The sequence below is a fragment of the Cricetulus griseus genome, chromosome 9 (genome assembly GCF_003668045.3).
Source record: "Cricetulus griseus strain 17A/GY chromosome 9, alternate assembly CriGri-PICRH-1.0, whole genome shotgun sequence".
In the NCBI taxonomy this organism is placed as follows: domain Eukaryota; kingdom Metazoa; phylum Chordata; class Mammalia; order Rodentia; family Cricetidae; genus Cricetulus; species Cricetulus griseus.
The window spans coordinates 3547124-3567803 of NC_048602.1; the positions used below are offsets into that span (position 1 = coordinate 3547124).

Consider the following 20680-nt stretch of genomic DNA (forward strand, 5'->3'; position numbering starts at 1 on the left):
TCTAGGCATTAAACCCAGGATTAAGACATCAATTAACTGAGGTCTGAATGCAGCACTGATTAAAACAGTGGCAGGACAGGATGAAGGATTCCCCAGATCAGTCTCTACGCATCAAGGTGCCAGCTTGTTGAATAAAAACCATTAAAGGGGCCAGGAATCCCATCTCTCCCAAAGACAAACGCATGCACGCACGCGCGGGGAATGGTTCTGCGGGAGCCAGGTGGGCAGGGGTTCAATACCAAAGGACTCCCAGGCCCTGCCCCAACCTCTCCTCCACACTGGAGACAGAGTGACAGATGAAGAGAATCACACAGCAAGAGGAGGGACGAGAAAGGGGTTTGCTGGAGCTCCATATCCTCGGGGGCTCCTCCAGCAGGTCCTCTCCAACGAGCCAGAGCCAAGCTCGGCCCCTAGAGGAGTTGGTGGGGCCAGGCAGGTATGAGGAAGTCCACCCCACCCCTGGGCCACGCCTGACTGTGCTGCAATGGCGCAGGTAGAAAGGCACTCAGACATAAGTTTGGCTGAAGTACAGACTCGTTGGGCATCTGTGCAAACGGAGCAGGAGGAAGCTTGGCATCTCCGCTCTTGTCCCGAGAATGCTTCCTTTACTGGGGTCAGATTCCTATTCCAGGCCACACACTAGCACGTTAATGACTGAAGGAATGTTTGTCTACAATCTGACGAAACCTGACCTATTTCATTCCCACCCCCACCCCCAAGGTTGAAGGCAAGAGAGTAACTAAGGTATTTCGCCTCTAGGGAACAGGAGGCTCAATAGTTTGAGGCCAGTGTGGGCTATACAGTGATACCCAGTCTTAAACACAAAACGAAAGACGAAGGTACAGTACTATGAGCTTTACACCATCCTATTATAACTTCCTATGCTGTTGGTTTTTTGTTTTGTTTTGTTTTGTTTTGCCAACTTGACACAAACCTAGACATACAATGATAGAGGGAATTTTAATTTAGAAAATGCCTCTATAAGACTGGTTGGTAAGCAAGGCCGTGGGGTGTTGTTTTGATGAATGATGAGGAAGGGCCCAGCCCACTGTGGGTAACGTGGTCCCTAAGCAGGTGATCCTGGGGTACATGAGAAAGCAAACTGAGCAGACCCTGGGGAGCAAGCTGGTGAGCAGCCCTCCTCCATGGCCTCTGCTTCAGTTCCTGCCTCCAGGTTCCCATCTCGAGTTCCTGCCCTGACTTCCTTCAATGATGGACTGTGATATAGATAGAAGTGTAAGCCAAATAAACCCTTTCCTCCCCGAGTTTCTTTTGGTCATGGTGTTTTATCACAGGCACAGAGATCGTAACTAAGACACCCTCTGAAGGCAAGTCCATGTCTCCAATTATAGTTCTGAGCCTGCAGTGACTTTGCTTCCCAGGAACAGCAGAATCTCACAGACAGATCACCCCGGAATAGGGGCAATTGCCTCTAAGACTGAGAAGACCAAGAAAGGAAGGGTGTCTTCTCTGCCCAAGCAGAAAACCATCTCATGGCAACTAGAGGTCCCCTCCAGTGCTAAGACTTCTCTGGAGTCACCTCCCAGAACCAGAACTGAGATAAGGAACAGCCAGACTACAAGTTGACCCAAATTGCTTAACTGTACAGATCTCTTAGTCCTGCCCAGACCCATCCCCGGAACAGGAAAACAAACAAACCAAAACCAAAATCAAAACCAAAACCAAAACAAAACCCTCATACAGTGCCCACCAAGGCACCAATGGCTGAGACTTTTGCTCTCCATCTTCCCAATACAGCCACAGTGACTACTCTCCTTTCTGCCCAGTTTCCAAGGCTAGTGACCAGATGCTAATTCGATGGGCCAGGTGTCTGGCACAGTGATGCTCCCCATCCCAACCCCCACTTCCTGGCGTGCAGGAACCAAGTTCTCTCCCTGCCTTGGGGCTCTCCAGTCTTTACATGAAGGAAGGGTCTGCGGAGGGTGCCAGGACGACTCAGCAGGAGACACAGACGACGGTCCCACTGCAGTATTTCCCATATGCCAGGAATCTAGGGCATCGTCTGCACACGTTTTTAAATTTGGGACGCATTCCTGTGCACCTCTCCCCTGAAGGCCCCTGCAGTTTGACTCCTGTGCAGGCAGGAGGTAGAAGAGCAGAAATGTTACCTACAGATCACATTTTAATGCATGCAGGCTGCTTTCACTCTGTGTAATTAACACTTCTAAAACCGGCGTATGACTCAGATGGACACGGTCTCACTTGAAACCTAAGGAGAAGCACGGCGGCTGTGGACACACTCACTCTTCTGTGAGTTCTTAGCTGCAGCCCCTGGCACAGAGCGATGGGAGGGATGAAGGCATCTCCTTTTATTTCCTACCCTACCTCCAGATCAATTTCATCCTCTACAAAACAGCAGAGCAGAAGCCCAGCCTGAATTATGGCACTGACGTGCCTGCTCTTAGAAAGATTCAACTTTTGACCTATCTGTTCCAGCCGCGATACGGAACAAAAGGAAAGGAATGTGCAGTTATGATCGTGTGTTTGTGGGAAGAGTACAATTATGGAGGAATTTACAGGAAATCAAAAAAGGCGCCGCTTGAGAGGATGGAAAACAATAAAACAGTCACACAAAGGAAATGAATGCCACCCCGAAAACAAAACATAAAACCTGAGAGCACCGGCTCCCCATGCCAGGAGACCTCTCAATCAGACCGGACCTGGAAAAGCCCCCACATGCCCAAAATGCTAATCTGGGCCTGGGGTATTGTGGGGATGCCAGGGATGTTTTCCCACACAGCCCCTCTCTGGTCCTGCTGTACTCAACCCAAGACTCAATCCACGGATTCCAGTCAGCTGGCCTTCCACAGGGGCTAGGAATGAGCTGGGAGGAAGCTGGCACTCAGGCACCCAGACTCCAAGGCATTTAGCTGAGCTACAAGAGTCTGTGTACGACTATGGAGCCAACAGCCTGGGCTCATGGCTTTTCCCTGGGTGTCACTAACTCTCGGGGCCTCAGTTTCCTCATCTGTAGCATGGGAAGAACTAGAGCAGCGGCCTCATCTATCAATAGCAACGACCTCTTGAAATAGTGGCAAGTCCAGGGTTTATCAGCACAGGCCTTACGTGGGGAGTCTTGCTAGGGATCGGTGTTGGTAAGACACACCAACCAGCTAGACCCTCGTCTCATGCAAGCACTGCACCCCGAAATCACTTCCTCAGCCTTACAGATGAAGAAACAGGGACTGGCAAATCCTTCTTCTCTCACTGTAAGGTGGCTATGACCATAGTCTCTCAGCGGAAGCTACGGATACAGAAAAGTTCAGTGGTCCTGAAAAGGCCAAAGACCTGAGCTGACAGTCTCCCCTGGGTAGATTCCCTCCATGGGGCCGAGCGGGAGAGAGCAGGCAGCCAGAGCACTCAAGACCTGGGAGCAGTGATGGCAGGGGCCTACAGTCCCAGCACTGGGGACGAAAAAGCAGGTGGATCTGAAGTCTGAGGTCAGCCTGAGGTACACGGCAACACTCCCTCCCCCAGACAGATAAGCAAAACCCAGCAACTCCCAAAAATGTAACACCAAATGGCCCTGTAGTATCACAGAAAGCCCACGTGCTCTGGGAGATGAAGGACCCGCTGCTGTCACACCCAGAGCCCCTCCCTGGGTTCCAGCAAGGAGGGCAATAACTGTGGCTATGATGGATCTGCCAAGATCAACTGTATCACTGCAGTGCCTGGGCCCTGTGCTATTAAAAACACACCCCTGAGGCGGCAAGGACAATGTGACATTTCTGAAATTGTTCTACTACCATCAAATGCCAAATAAGTCCTTTCTGCTGCTCGCTTTAATAAAGCTGTGGCGAGGAGATATTCTTATGAGTGCAGACTCCACCTTGGAGCCTCGCAAATGTCACTGGAATTAAAGTGAGCTTGCTCTAAAGTGACGAACTAATGGCTCATCCCTCGGGGAGATGCTGGAGCTCACAAGCCAGCTGTGGTCTCCAAGACAACTCCCCACTGTCAGTGACCTGGGGGTGGGGGGGAGTCACAGTGAGGCAGAGAGTGGACACGGGCCGATTCTGAGGGCTCAGGACTTGTTCTGCTGAGTGAGCTACAGAGACAGACAAACAAGAGATGCCATGAGCCCGAAGGACAGTCTCCATCCTCGCTGAGAGTGGCACTGGGCCAGAGTTACCATCAACACCTGTCAGCAGCTGGTGTGTCTCTACCCATCTCCCATGGGCACCTGCCTCAGACCCAGCTCGCCCGAGAGTCTGTCTGTCCATCCCGCTGCCTCCATGACCAAGTGGCAACTGGCTCCCACTCCTGCCTCTAGCCGAGTCTCCGGTTAGAGGCTAAAACGGCTTTTGGAAATACAAACCTGATCTATATTCTCCTAAGTCCTTCAAGTTTCCTGAGCTTTCGTCTCCTCTCAGGAGACGATGTCCCTCAGTCCACTCAGAGGGCACTTCCCTGGCTTGGCGTGACCACACAAGGCCACCATCCTTTTCTCCAATGTCCTTGAACAAAGGGTTGCTTAGCCCTCGATTCCCAACCCCCCCTCCCCCCCTCCCCGCCTCATCATGTACCACCCTCATCTCCATTGTGTGTAGGACACAGTATTCCCTCAGATCTCCCAACTAGGCGGGAAATGTCACCACAGACTCAGGATTAGAAGTCAGAAGCCTTCTGCACCGACTCAGGGAAGTCTGCCTATCATTCTCCCTCTTCCACAGTGAGTGCGGCCACTCAACAATAAACACTGTTTTCCTGCCATCCGAGAGCAGCTCGGTGGCCTGGGGAGAAAAGCGAATGGCACGCAGAAGCTACCCCCAGCCTCAGAAGGTTCACCCCAAAGCCACCACCCGGCAAAACAGCTGTGCTGGGTGGATGTAGGAGTTGCCTATGGAAGAGCCAAGGCCATGAGCAGCATGGGTAACGGTGGCCCACGTGTCGTGACTGGTTCTCTAAGAAGGGTGGTCAAGAGAACTGTCTCCATCCTCCATGAGCTGAGCACACCAACGAGCCCAGGAGTCACAAGCCCAGCACTCACCATTCCACAATCTCTGGGTGAAGAATCGTGTTGTTGACATTGAACCTATAAAGACAAAAGACACCAACGGCATTAGCTGGACGGTCTAACACATCCCAGTGATAAGTACCTCGTTTAACACAGACATGCCATGATCAAGACAGACCCCCACCTTTTAACTTCCTGGCTCTCTGCCCCGGAGAAAGATGCTGCTCACCTCTTTGAGTAGGCCTGGAGACCAAGAATTTGGGCTATAAACCACCCCCTCTTCCCTTTATAGACCCTTTATCAAGTTCATGAACATACACATATTGGGAGTATTGGAAAGCGGGAACAGAAAAAAATACTGGGGTGGCGAAACTGAACTTTTCACTAATTTGATAAAAAAAAAATCACACACACACCCAAAATCACACAAATCTACACATCCTTCTTAAAAAACAAATTCAATTCATGTTCATCTTGCCTGCATGTATGTCTGTGTCCCATGTGTATTCCAGGGGCTTGTGAAGGCCAGAGAAAGTGCTGGGACTGGAGTTACAGACAGCTGTGAGCCACCATGTGGGTGCTGGGAATTGAACCCAGGTCCCCTGGAAGAGCAGCCAGTCCTCTTAACCACTGAGCCATCTCTCCAGTCCCTTAAAGTTCAATGGTCTCTAAGACATACTATAGTCAAACTGCCAAACAGCAGTGCCTATGTTGGTGGCCCTGAAGTGACAACGGCAGGACTTAGGACTTTTCAGTTTTCTGACTGGGATGTTATGAGGAGGATCTACAACTGGGTGGTTCAACTTCCAGCTTCTAACCTTACAAGAGGCTGATGGGATGCAGCACAGCTGTCAATCAAGAAGCTCCTGCATCTTTCGAACATAATGAGAAACTCAGTTCACCACCCACGCGGTATGATCTGGGTGTGTCCCGATCAGCGGCCAATTCTGACCCAGAAACTATGACAACCAGAAGGCAGAGGGATAATGTTCAAAGAATTGAAAGAAAAAAAAAATTGAGAACAAAAAATTTCAGTAAAGATATGTTTCAAAAATGAAGGAGAAGGGTCTCACTGTGACCCGTGACACTGACTATGTGAGATGCACTGTACCATCAGGGTCCACCATGGGTGAATGCATGTCCATTCGTATGTCCAGACGGGCAAGGCCTACTGCGAGCCTGACTGTCTAAGACACAGGATTCAGCCTGATAGACAAGCGTCCAAATCCTTCATCACTTTCTGTTAAACTGGTGCCAGGAACCGTGAGTCACGGGCAATCTTTGTAGATCTGAACCCCAAGGTAACTGATGAGATCCAAAGTGACCCGAAGGATGCCACTAACAACCATGGCCACGGCCATGACATCCAGATCACCCAGCAGCTTGGACTCAGGGCTTCCTGGGTTTGCACAGCTTTGGAAAGGACCCTGGTTCTACCTCACTACTGGCTGTGGAAAGATGTCTGAACAACTGGAGTTCTCCAAGTGTTCAGACTCTAGAGCTTTATCTTGGTCCTGTCACCACCCCTGAGCAATCAGACTGTGGCTTCATGGAGGACGATGAGGCTGTATGACATCAAACACCCAACCCGTGCCAACCTCATCTCTCAAACTGCCTCCTCCATCATAGCCCCCCCAAACCCCCTCCCCCCGCCATGAATCTGACAGGGTTCTAGACCAACTTCTGCCCTAGCCTTGTACCTACTTCCCCTTGGCCGCCCCCATGCTCCAGTTGTCTCTGCAGAGGCTCCTGTGAGAACTTTGGTAGCAGAGATCAACCACAGCTGCTTTGGGGCTGCCAATCGATGGTAATCTATGACCCCCAGCACAGCCAAGAACAAGTCCAGCTGTCTCCTGCACTGTGGAAATGCGCTGCCCAAGGATGTCAACGCCACCATCGTTGCCCTCGTGAACAGGAATAACAGCCATGTAGACTGGTGTCCCATGGGCTTCAAGGTTGGTACTTGGTGGAAGACAACCAACTCTCGAAAGTTGTCCTCAGACCTCCACATGTGCACACAAACACAAATGAATAAATGCTTAGAAAGTGGATTTTTTGTTTGCTTTTTAAAGGCAGCAGTGGGTGCCAGAGAGACGGTTGGTGGTTAAGAGTGTATATCACTGTTTCAGAAGAAAGGAGTTCAATTCCAGAACCCATGTTGAGTGGCTCCTGCAACTCCAGTTCCTGGGGACCTAATGCCCTCTTCTGGCCTCTGCAAGCACCGAATACCAGTGTATACACCCACACAGACATACACAGATATGAAAAAAATTAACCTTTAGGAGGGGTCACAGGTAAAGGTGACCATACAGGCAAATATGCAGACAGCATAAATGTAGCTTTTGCTTGTAATGCCTTAAAAATCACCAACAGACACATGAGTCTATGTGACTATGCATTCATATACATCCATACACACACACACACACACACACACACACACACACACACACACCACACAACCCCTCCACACACAACGACAAGAGAAAGATCCCAGATGCAAAGAACGGGATGACTCAATTTGTCATCAAGTGTCAGGTGAACAGAGAGACAGGTGGTTAGGAGCTGCACAGAGTGAGGGGCCTGGAGAAATGACACGGACTGCAGGGGAGCACAGGGCTGCCTTCAGGTGATGCAAATGTTCCCAAACTGATAATGATGGAGGTCATTCTACTCGGTGAGAGCACCAACCCTGGTCACAAGAACCAGGTCACGAGCAGAGGACCCATGGGTAAGCCTTAGCCTTCTGGATTCCATCATCTCCGCCACAGAGGCACAGGCAGAACTGAGAGTACAGCCCAGGGCCTCTCCATGGCTTCATTACTGGAATCAGAACTGATCTAATGCCATGGCTGTAAGGAGTAGCCTTACCCTGACACCAAGCAGCAGGGACAGGCAAGAAAAGGCACCAGCAGCCTTAGAGGATTCATCTCTGAATCTCTGGAGATCCTGAAGTACAAGCAAGGCTTCTTGGTTCCAAATCAACTTACATACTTAAGAATCAAAGTCACGGAGCCCAGGCGGTGGTGGCGCACGCCTTTATTCCCAGCACGGTGGTTAAGAACACTTGCTGCTATTACAGAGGACCTGGGTTCGGTTCCCAGCTCCTACCAGCACGCAATCATTTGTTATTCCAAGGGATCCAGTGCCCTCTTCTGGCCTCTAAGGGCACTGGCTGCATGTGGTTTACAGACACACTCACACACATAAACAAAAGAATCAAAGTCCTACCTGTGGGGCATCAAAGAGACAACAGACAGCCACTGTAGCTCGGAATGAAGAATGGGGCAGCAGGTCACATAAATCGAGACAACACAGACGTCCCTGCCATCTCACAACCCTCCCACCTCACAACTTTCTCCTTAGCGAAAGTGTTGCCATAAATCTTTCCGCCAAAAGCCACCCGAGCCCTACCGCCACGTGGGCGCTTTCCGCCAGCCGCCCGAGTTCTGCCCGCCGAGTTAGGGCCCCAAATAACACACAGAGACTTACATTAGGTACAAATGCTGCTTGGCCAATGACTAGGATTCTCATCTGTTAGCTCAGTCTTAATTATCATAAGTCTATATATTTTATATGACTTATCTTATAGAGGACGCCTTCCACTGGTGTCCTCATCCCGGGCTCACATGGTGACTCTGGAGGAAGACAAAGGGGCCACTTCCTTCTTGCCCTTGTTTATATATGAGTCTCCCTGCTATGTCACTTCCTGCGGATCATCACTTTTTTACTACATTTCCCAGAATCCTCCTCGACACCTAGTCCCACCTAACTTGCTGTCACAATGGCCAAACGGTACTTTATTTATTCAACAATCAATAAGATGAACATACACAGAAGTACATTCCCCATCAGGAAAGTGCTGGACTAGCTACTCAACAGCCCGCTGCATCTCATTTCACACAATGCATATACACCCATGTGCACACAGACACAGACACACACACACACACACACACACACACACACACACACGTGCACGCATGGGCAGCGAGGTGTAACAGGTCAACATGACAGCACACAGACAGGACTGCACGAGCACACACACGCACGTGCACGCATGGGCAGCACACAGACAGGGCTGCACGGGCACACACACAAAGACCGCTGTGAGCTTAGAAGACCAGGCAGAAGACACACACAGATGTGCACATAAGAGACACCCGAGACACAAAACACACAGATGGACAGAGATGTCGCCTGTGTCCTAGGAGGGACACCTTCTTAGAACCCCAGTGGATGCCTGAGAATATAGACAGTACTGAACACTAGACACATCATGGTTCCCTCCCCCAAGCATGAATAGCTATGTTAAATTTAATTTATAAATTAGACACAGCAGGAGGCTAGGATAAGTAATAGTAAAATAGAACAATTACAACATACTATAATAAGACTGCCAGCGTCAACAGACTTGTGCTTAGGAAAATTGATCGTAAGTAAAATAGAGGCTATCTGAACACAAGTACTGGCTGATTTGACAAGAGAGACAGCTACTGAGAGACTTTCGGGGGAGGGTCACATGTACCACGGATAACTGACATATCCCGGGTAAACGATGCGAGATGGGATCCCAGAACAACACAGACTCATGAGCTGGCCAAGCAGAGCAGTGCAAGCAACCTCAGCCGTGCAGGGCGCTGAGGTAATAAGAGGACCAGGAATTTGAGGCAAGCCTGGACTACACAGTGAAACCCTGTCTCCCAACAGCAGGGCGTGAGTGAGGGCTGAGAACAGAGTCAGCAGTGGGACTCGTGCTTTGGGGCGCCTGGCCTGTGTATAGCATTCCATGCCCTCCGCTGTCTGTCCCCTCGTGCCTCTCTTCTCTGGCCTCATCTCTGTCACCCCACCGCACAGTCTTCAGGGGCGTCTCTGCTGGGACGGGAGCCCATCCTGAAGGCTATGAGCACCAACCTGGGGTCCTTATGAATTACATATTTCTAGAATTTTCCATGTAGCATTTTGAGATTGGGGTTAACTGTGAGACTGCAGGAATCAAAACTACAGACAAAGGAGGAATTGTTTCAGTTTCATAGACACAGACACAGGCAGACATGTACAGCACAAACTCTTAAGAGACAGGGTCATCCAGAAACACACACATACACACACATCCCGAAAGACCCACAACCACATAAACGTGGACACACAGACCAAGGCACACACACACAGACATACAGAATTCCAGACCAACACACTCAGACACACCGAGGAGCCCCAAAGTCCGTGTGGAGAGATTTAACTCTAATTGATGAAATTCAGATATTCCACAGTGTGGCCTCAGGGCTAGTAACACCTTCACTAATGCAAATATGTTCACTATACAAAAAAAAAAAAAAAAAAAAAAAACCAAAAGCTACCATGCCAGTGAGGGTTAGAGGGTGTCCTACGAGTGGACAGTGGAAGGGTGGGCCTGGCCCAAGCCACGCCTCCATCTGTCCCCACCCCCACCCTTGCGTTTCTAACCCACTGAAGGATACACCACCCCCCACCCCCACCACACACACACACACACACACACACACCCTACCTGCTAGGGGCCTGGGGCAGGTTCTCCCTTCATGGAGATATCCATGGGCCATAATTTGAAATCCAATCCTAAATATTAACTTGATATGAAAGTTAACCGTTACCCAAAGGTCATGGTCCCCACACCACAAACTGGCATTTTGCTGTAAATCATCAAGTTTTAATAATGTCCCTCTAACTTCCTGGGTTTTAAAATTCACATCGTTGAATATTAATGTCCTTGCATTAACAAGTCCCAAATTCAGCATTTCATATTTAACTGCTTATTTAAATGGAATTAATTTGTAACCAATTGTCTTCAAATATGCAAGGCAATTTAACTAAATGCCAAAAGATAAGAAATATGCTTATTCTCAATATCCAGCTGATATGAAATAAGGACCGTATTTCTCTCTCAGATGACGGCATGAAACAGCGAACTCTGTAATTTGCTGTCTCCACCCGGAACTCATGGGAACAGGTTCTGCCTGTCTAGAAGGGGCATGGTCTCGTGCCAGGGAAGCATCCCCATTACACGTCTTGACTCGGATGGATGGATGGATGGATGGATGGATGGATGGATGGATGGATGGATGGGTGACCCTCAGCTCAGGCCACGTGAACACCCAGTAGAACCTTCATGGTCAGCTTCCCTGTCTCAGGAAACTCTGCCCTAAAAATCTTCCTCAGACACTAACAAAGATCCATGACATCTGGCTTGGTCATTGGTTGCAGGAGCTGAGTGTTCCAGGGGCCCCGGATGCCCGGAGTTCACAAGAAGACATCTCAAGTCCCCTCCACTGCAGGTCTGTCCCCGCTATCTCTGCCTCCCCCGCTCCAGCCTATACACCAGCCCTTGTACTCACAGCAAGGCCTCGAAATGAGTCCCCGACCCCTCCTCCATATGTCCACCCGAGTTCACGGAGAGGCCTTTTTCTAAATGCTCCCTGGAACTTGTCTCTGATCCAACAGGGCCCCTAGCATGGCACCATGGGCAGACCCCTCACTCAACACCAAGATCACAGAGGGCTAAATCAGAAGCCACAGCCTCTTGTAAGCCCAATGACCTGCGACTCTAGCAAACTCTCTCTGACCTCTGGCACGTCAACCACCGTCCTCACCTCCACCTCCCTCTGCCCTGTCCCCACCACTCTCAGAGCAGGTGCACACCCTTCTGTGGGCCGCAGAAGGCCTGTCTCTGGTCCTGGGTTGTTGAGGAAGGCCTGAGGCTACACACATGGGACTGTACCCCAGGCAGGTAACTCCATGAAGCCACACTTGGAAGGAAAGTCACAAACCAACTCCCTGGCTGGATCACAGTCGAGAGGGTCTGGGACAGGTAGACTACCAAGGCCACCGCTACCCCTCCTTCATGCAGGTCAAGGGGAAACAGCCTGGGAGGCGTGGCAGGACAGAGAGAGAGCGCCAAACCCGAGTATCCATCTAGGTAGAAGGACACACAGAAATCCAAGATGGAGGTGTTTCAAGAGAGACATCTAAAGGTGTCAGAAGCAGAAACCTCAGGAATGTGGGGCTTCATCCAGGCAGTGAGAGGTGACAGGGGACAGAGCAGTTGCACATTGGAAACTAGGGCAACAACAGCAAGATTCATCTTGCTTAGGAAACAGGCTATTATTATCCAGCAAACAGCTGGAACACTCGGCAGGCCGGAAAATGCAATCTTGAGTCACGGTGGCCGTTGGAGACAAGGTCTCTCCCTAGCCTGGCACAGAAACTAGTAGGTGACTAGTAGGTGACTAGTAGGTGACTTGCTACCTGACTGGTGAGAGGCATGGGACTGGGATGCAGCCAGAGCCCAGGGACACAGATACAACTTTTAACTGGGAGGAGCTACGGGCACATGAACCAATGGCCAGGACCTCAGGTCAGTGCTGCTGGCACTAGAGGACGCCTGATAAAGGCTCCTGTCCCAGCATAGGAACACCTGAAAATTACATAAAGAGACAAAGTGAGAGGCGAGGCCCATAGAGAATGGGCGTAAGGGACAAGCCTACTTTGGACCAAGGAGGGTAGGGGATATGGGTACCACACACAGGCCAGACACTCCAAAGCAGGGATGAGCGGTCAGACGGAAACCAAACCAGCCCATACCCAGCACAGAGAGCTGCTGTGTGGCCTGGGGAACACCACAGGCAGCCCCCACCATGTATGTGCGTCCCATGAGCAGGACGACTGTGAGAAGGTGCCTAAGCTAGACACGGTGGTGCACACCTATAGCAGGAGACTTGTGACTTCCAGGCCAGCCTAAGCTACACAGCTAGATCTTTTCTCGAGAACAAAACCAGACAGACCAGCCTCAAGATGTCCTGGGGTGGAGGCTTGCAGGCCACAAGCTCCCTAGGGTTCTGAGAAGGACCCAAGAGACTCAGGGGAGGTGCAAGGGGCAGAAGCTGGGATCTCCTAAGAGGAGAGCAAGGAATGAGTTTGCAGCAGGAAATCCTCTCAGTGAGACAGAATAAGGCCTCCCTTCTGGTCCGCAGGGATTGTGATGGCCGTGTGGGTTCCAACTGCTGTTCTCAGTGAAACTTCCTAGTGCAGCAGAGGTCTGCCCCAGCTTCACACCAGGACCTCACCAGTGACATAATCCACCAGACCCGGGTCTAGGAGAATCTCAGCATCCTCTGTGGCAGGGTCCAGACACCGCAGCTTATGGCCAAACACAAATCAGGCCACGGACCATGCTGGGTCCACTTGGCTACCAGAGAGTTGGGGAGATCAAGGCTCCCGGGGTAACAGATTTGAGCTACCGTGCAGGCTCTGGCCCCCAACAGTCTCCTTTGGTCCCCATCACCCAAGCAGTGCTGTGTTAACATGTGGTGGCCAAAGTCACAGAGCCAGTCAGCGAGAGCCAGCCACCCAATCGCAGCACAGCACAGGGTGCTTCCCACATGGCTGAGACCCAGGCAGAGGCTGCAGACGGTATGAGAAAGGTGAGCAGACACCTGGCAGCGCTGGGTGTTAGGGGAAGAAGACAGTGACATGGCAGTTGGCATCTCCGCAAGCTGGGCTGATCACCGTCAGGCCACTTAGGGCAAATCCCCAAGAGGAAGCGGCAGCTTGTGCCAAGAAAGAAGCAAACTGGACACCTAGTGCCTCCGCCCCACGGCTCTTAGCGGTGGAGAAATGATGCATATTCATGAGCTTATAATCCCTTCTAATCACTCCTCCATCACGGACGAGCGGGCGAGCGCAAGCACAGATCCCCTCCACACACAGATCCCCTCCTGTGGCTGAGACTCAGACATAATCACCAGGAGCGGCTTCCGGTACCACCTCAGGCCACAAAAGGACAACAGAGGACAAAGTGGCTATGGAGAACTTGTGCTTGGGGACACTGTGGCTCAGGTGCAGGAGCAGGCTTAAGTACTGTGTGCTGCCTCAAGGACCCAACTATTACAGTAGCCGCCGGTGCCCAGATCTCCTAGGACCCAGTCTCACCTGGCAACCCATGTGCAGCTAGCTGGCAGCACTCTCTGGGGGCAGGAGTGAGGGGTGACAAGGAGATGGGCCTATTACCCTCCTGCCCAGAGAAGGAGCCAATTCCCTAAGCAGGGTTTAGGGGCTCAACCCAGAGCTTAACAGCAGGGGAGTGAGTAAAAGATTAGGGCAGTGGGAGACGCTGGGAGTAGCTGAGAACTGGGCTGGCCCAGGACTGGGGATGGGGTATATAAACAAAACAAACCTACAAATCTCAGAGTCAGGGCTACTTCTAGGCCAGCCTAGGCTAAACAGAAAACAAAACAAGGCTGTGGATTCGGATAATTTGGCTTAAAGGGTAAAGAAGCTTTGCCAGTAAGCCTGACAACCCCAGTTCAACTCCCAGGATCTCCATGGTGGAAGGAAAGAACCAGAACCACCGGCTTTCCTCTGACCTCCAGACATCATGGCACATACACTCACCCCCACATACACACACACATAATCCATCAGTGTAAAAAAAGCAACAGAAACAAAGGAAAGCAAACAGCTACTCTTGCCACAACACAGTGCCCGGGGTTCCCAGGGCTCTTCCAAGATGGAGCCCAACAAGGAGGGGTGTTTTCCTTATGGTAAAAGACGGACACCTTTCCTCCAAACACTTGATCAAATCCATTTTTAGCGCCCTTCCCTGGCATGTGGCCAGCCTGGGAAAGATGAGCTGGCAAAGGCGGGAGTAGGTGGAGGAGGGACTCACTTGCTGATGCCCTCAAAGGAGGCCTCTCTGCAGACACTGCCACTGTCTGTGTTGACACCACGCTGTGGGGAGAAAAAGGCAGGGTGAGAACAGGTGTGTCATGCCCCAAGGCCTGCCTAGGGGTGTCTGCCTCTTCAAGCCAGACTCAAACAGAAGAGAGCAAGGAGCCTACCACAGCCCAGCATGTCCTGCCCCCCTAGCCCTTCCCTGAAAAATAGGCTCCACAGCAGGGTAACTCTAAGCTGGGCCCCCAGAGCCAAGATGCAACTTTCCCCCCTGGTGCAATGTGATGTAAAAAACAGAAATCCAGCAAGAATGGTGCATGCTTGTAGTCCTAGCACAGGGGGTGGGGGTGGGGACACTGGGGAGGGTGGATCACCAGTTCAAAGCTAACCTGGGCTACATAGACAAAAACAGGAAAAAACAAAGAGCAAGAAGAAAATTAGAGGAAGAAGAAAAGGCATCATAGATCTACAGCATCCCAGGTACAGCCAGGGACAGGTGTCTACAGCATCCTGGGTACAGTCAGGGACAGGTGTCTACAGCATCCCGGGTACAGCCAGGGACAGGTGTCTACAGCATCCCGGGTACAGCCAGGGACAGGTGTCTACAGCATCCCGGGTACAGCCAGGGACAGGTGTCTACAGCATCCCGGGTACAGCCAGGGACAGGTGTCTACAGCATCCCGGGTACAGCCAGGGACAGGTGTCTACAGCATCCCGGGTACAGCCAGGGACAGGTGTCTACAGCATCCCGGGTACAGCCAGGGACAGGTGTCTACAGCATCCCGGGTACAGCCAGGGACAGGTGTCTACAGCATCCCGGGTACAGCCAGGGACAGGTGTCTACAGCATCCCGGGTACAGCCAGGGACAGGTGTCTACAGCATCCCGGGTACAGCCAGGGACAGGTGTCTACAGCATCCCGGGTACAGCCAGGGACAGGTGTCTACAGCATCCCGGGTACAGCCAGGGACAGGTGTCTACAGCATCCCGGGTACAGCCAGGGACAGGTGTCTACAGCATCCCGGGTACAGCCAGGGACAGGTGTCTACAGCATCCCAGGTACAGCCAGGGACAGGTGTCTACAGCATCCCGGGTACAGGCAGGGACAGGTGTCTACAGCATCCCGGGTACAGCCAGGGACAGGTGTCTACAGCATCCCGGGTACAGCCAGGGACAGGTGTCTACAGCATCCCGGGTACAGCCAGGGACAGGTGTCTAAAACATCCCGGGTACAGCCAGGGACAGGTGTCTACAGCATCCCGGGTACAGCCAGGGACAGGTGTCTACAGCATCCCGGGTACAGCCAGGGACAGGTGTCTACAGCATCCCGGGTACAGCCAGGGACAGGTGTCTACAGCATCCCGGGTACAGTCAGGGACAGGTGTCTACAGCATCCCGGGTGCACAGCCAGGGACATGTGTCTACAGCATCCCAGGTACAGCCAGGGACAGGTGTCTATAGCATCCCAGGTACAGCCAGGGACAGGTGTCTACAGCATCCCGGGTACAGCCAGGGACAGGTGTCTACAGCATCCCGGGTGCACAGCCAGGGACAGGTGTCTACAGCATCCCAGGTACAGCCAGGGACAGGTGTCTACAGCATCCCAGGTACAGCCAGGGACAGGTGTCTACAGCATCCCGGGTGCACAGCCAGGGACAGGTGTCTACAGCATCCCAGGTACAGCCAGGGACAGGTGTCTACAGCATCCCAGGTACAGCCAGGGACAGGTGTCTATAGCATCCCGGGTGCACAGCCAGGGACAGGTGTCTACAGCATCCCAGGTACAGCCAGGGACAGGTGTCTACAGCATCCCAGGTACAGCCAGGGACAGGTGTCTACAGCATCCCAGGTACAGCCAGGGACAGGTGTCTACAGCATCCCGGGTACAGCCAGGGACAGGTGTCTACAGCATCCCGGGTACAGCCAGGGACAGGTGTCTACAGCATCCCGGGTACAGCCAGGGACAGGTGTCTACAGTATCCTGCGTACAGCCAGGGACAGGTGTCTACAGCATCCCAGGTACAGCCAGGGACAGGTGTCTACAGCATCCCGGGTACACAGCCAGGGACAGGTGTCTACAGCATCCCAGGTACAGCCAGGGACAGGTGTCTACAGCATCCCGGGTACAGTCAGGGACAGGTGTCTACAGCATCCCGGGTACACAGCCAGGGACAGGTGCCTACAGCATCCCGGGTACAGCCAGGGACAGGTGTCTACAGCATCCCGGGTACAGCCAGGGACAGGTGTCTACAGCATCCCAGGTACAGCCAGGGACAGGTGTCTACAGCATCCCAGGTACAGCCAGGGACAGGTGTCTACAGCATCCCGGGTACAGTCAGGGACAGGTGTCTACAGCATCCCGGGTACAGCCAGGGACAGGTGTCTACAGCATCCCGGGTACAGCCAGGGACAGGTGTCTACAGCATCCCGGGTACACAGCCAGGGACTGGTGTCTACAGCATCCCAGGTGCACAGCAAGGGCGGGGCTGAGTGGGCCAGAGCACTCTATTCACACTGCTCAGACACTGGGGCCCAGGCAGGAGCTGGGCGAGACACCAAGAACCTGAGACACCTGACCCAATTCTGTAACTAACCACAGAGTCAACCACCACAGAACAAAAATATGTGAACAAAGAAAACAAATAACCACCCCTCCCAAAAAACAATGCTAGCTGCAGATTTCTTGTTTTAATGATCTCCCCCTAAACAAGATAGTGTAACATCATACACGGGGCACTGTGCTGGCTAGTTTTATGTCAACCTGACACAAGCTGGAGTTGTTTGAGAAGAGGGAACCAGAATTGAGAAGACGCCCCCATCAGACTGGCCTGTAGGGCATTTTCTTGGTTATGACTGATGTCGGCAGGTGTTCCCATATGGCCTAAGGAAGAACACTGAGCCACGGGGAACCAGCCAGCTAGCAGCAATCCTTCACGGCTGGCCTCTGCATCAGCTCCAGGTCCCTGTCCTGCTGGAGTTCCTGCCCTGAATTCCCTAATGCTGGACTGCAAGCTATAATTCGAAATAAACCCTTCCCTTCCCAAGTTGCTTTAGAGCATGGTGTTTATCACAGAACAGAAACCCTAACTAAGACAGGCACTTAGCATTGTGTCAGGTACTGTATGTAACCTAGAGGTGATTTGCCGGATGTGGGCGGGTGTGCACAGGTTACTCTAATCAAAGAGCCTCCTGCATCTGTAGGGTTGGTATCTCAGGGGGTCTGGGAACCAACCTTCCATGGCTACCCAGGGACAACTATGGCCTCAGCCTCCAGCCGTCTCCTTTTCCTAACTGTAAGCAGATATCCAATGGGAATACAGCCGTACAGTGGGACAAAACAAGGGGTTCAGAGAAAAGCAAGCCACCCAAAGAGGGGAGGCACTCTCAGCAGACACAGCTTTCTCAGCAATCTCAAGCTAGCGGGGCGGTGGTGGCGCACGCCTTTAGTCCCAGCACTCGGGAGGCAGAGGCAGGCGGATCTCTGTGAGTTCGAGGCCAACCTGGTCTACAGAGCTACACAGAGAAACCCTGTCTCAAAAAAAAAAAAAAAAAAAAAAAAAAAAAAAAAAAAAAAAACAAGCTGATCCCTGTCCATCTTCGACCCCAGATAAAAACACACTGAGCCAGGTCTGACCGTAATCACGGCAGCTAGCCTCCATGCTTAGCCACGGAAGCAGTATAGCAAAGAGAACAAGGGGAAGCCGGTGTGGAGGTGTGGCGTGGAGGGTATCTCTGTATAAACAAAGGAGAGAAGGGCCATTCTGAAAGCAAGAAGGGCTCTCTGTGTGAGAGTCCTACCGTCGAGGTAGACAAATGTACAACAGCGCCCCCTTCCCCCCTCCCCCAGCCCTGCCTGGATACCGGGAGGCCCCCCTCACGCTGCCCCACCCAAGGATATGAACTCCTTAAAGTACAAGAGTGAGATTTTCAAATTGAATTACCATAGGGGATTCAGGGTTCGAATAAGGAGTGACAATTTATACCTGAAATGCTGTGAGCCTAAGCTGGACACTGTTACCTGTCCCAGTCTGGTTTTAACCCCAAGAATGCTGGAGATACTTTGCCCACGGTGGCCGCAAGACCAGATACAACGTATCCCATGCAGACTGGAGGGTGGCATCTTAGACACGGCAGCCGTTAGAACTACACAGGTGTCCCTACTTATCACTGGTGGCCATTTCTCGGCCTCTCTTTTGTGTTTACCTGAGACCAGGTCTTATGTAGCCCAGGCCGGCCTCTAATTCTCCAGCCTCAGCCTCGCAAGCCTCTATCTTAGCTTCCTTTTGTATAATCCTCCAAGCAGCAGAGGCAGGGATTTAGCTCGCTACAAATATCTCCTTAGTGCCAAGTACTGTAAGGCTCCCATACACCAGCCACTTACCAAGGTGAGGAGGGCAGAGGGTTTCTGGGAGGTCAGGACACTGGCAATCTGAAAACCAAAAGAAAACCCACGTTAGAGCAGTGTTAAGGGTGGAATCAGAAGTGTCTCAGACAGATTCTTGTTAAGTGGCTACTTTGTGGCACCATCTGGAAGGCTGCAAATCCTTTAGGAGGTGGGGTCTGGCTGGCAGAAGCAGGTCACAGGGCGGCCTTGGAAGAACATTCCTGAGGCCCCTCAGTCCTGCCGCCCTCTGCATCCTGCCTGGCCTTCTGTGATGGGAACACTCGCCACCGCCACCACGTGCTCACAAACTGCACCCAGGATGGGCTGACACTCTGAATCTGAACTAAAACAAACCTCCCCTTTCTCAGGTTGCTTCTCATGTTTTTTTTTGTCACAGCAACAAATGACCAGTCCAAGCATCAACAAAGTGGAATGGAAACAATCGCCACCTAAGGACATCAGCGCTCATCCACGGAGCAGGCACTATGTCCATGCCCCTTCAAGATGAGGAAGGAAACTGGGGCTCAGCGAGGGAAGGGACTCCAGAAAACCCTACAGCTATGGAAGCGCACAGAGGGTGCAAAGCTAAACCTAGCACGCTCCTCATCACGTGACCTTCCTCCAGACACCACACAGGCTCCAAACAGCCCTCTCAAGGCCAGCACCGGTGTGCAGCTTGCCTGCCCTCCTGAAAGGTCCACCCCATTAGACACCATCCTCCCATCCTCAGGGCAGACGCGTCCCTGCCTGCCTGCCTGCCTGCCACTGCCCTCCTGAACTAAGCGAGGAGAGGCAGCATTCCTCAACCCAACTCTGGCTTCCACGCCCACCCCCTCAGGCCTCTCTCTGCCCCTGCGGGCTGAATGCTTCCTCCTGGGTACTCTGAGTGAGAGGACACAGGCCCCCTGCCCACGTCTCTGCCCACTGTCACCGATGACTGGACCGTCCCCACCATCTTGCCTACTCCATCACATCCCACTTGGGCTTTGAGCCCCACCCCTACCCCGAAAGCAGGTTCAGTCACTCCCTTCTCTGCCTCCCCCCCCCCCCGCCATCCATCAGCTGAGGAACCCTGCACCCCAGAGCGCTGACCACCTTGCTGGGAGTCATCGCGCTCCTCGCCCACACCATAAGCTCTCTGACACGGTCGACACGGGAAGAGGAAGGTGGGCTCTGGAACAGGCTGGCTGCGCTTGCGGAAACACCCAACGCCGCACGTATTTAAGGCGGACGCTTCGGTAAGTTTTGACATAAGTACACACACTTTTCAATACTGAAAGGCTCCCAGAGAGAAGCCGGAGCGTGGTGAGAGCCATGAAAGGAAGGATGCACCTGCCATCCCCAGAGACAGTGCAGCTCTGTGCACAGCAACAGAGAGCGGTAATGACATTTGGATCATACGAAATTATAGGCTTCGCTTATTTCCTGTCATTAAATGCTCTTCAAACATGCAGTCTTTAGCAGTCACTACCACTGGGGATGGCAAACGTTCAATAAGTCTTTGATTATGGCCCATGTCAGTTATCTTACACACATCACCTCATTTAACCACCCATAAAAACGCTGCTACAAACGTCCAGGACTCACGGATAAAAATGGCCTGTGTGAGGC

The 20680-nt window shown here is 52.2% G+C and overlaps 1 protein-coding gene across 1 annotated transcript in view; it reads right to left on the bottom strand.

The window, feature by feature from the left end:
* The window catches only part of Pepd (peptidase D), a 141875-nt gene that overhangs the window by 93783 nt on the left and 27412 nt on the right, over positions 1–20680 (bottom strand). Inside the window, exons 5-7 of the mRNA XM_027430274.2 lie at positions 19067–19114; positions 14682–14743; positions 5012–5056 (exon numbers count right to left, since the gene is read on the bottom strand). Coding sequence (XP_027286075.1) covers positions 5012–5056; positions 14682–14743; positions 19067–19114 — 155 coding nt within the window. The remainder of the gene's footprint in view (positions 1–5011; positions 5057–14681; positions 14744–19066; positions 19115–20680) is intronic.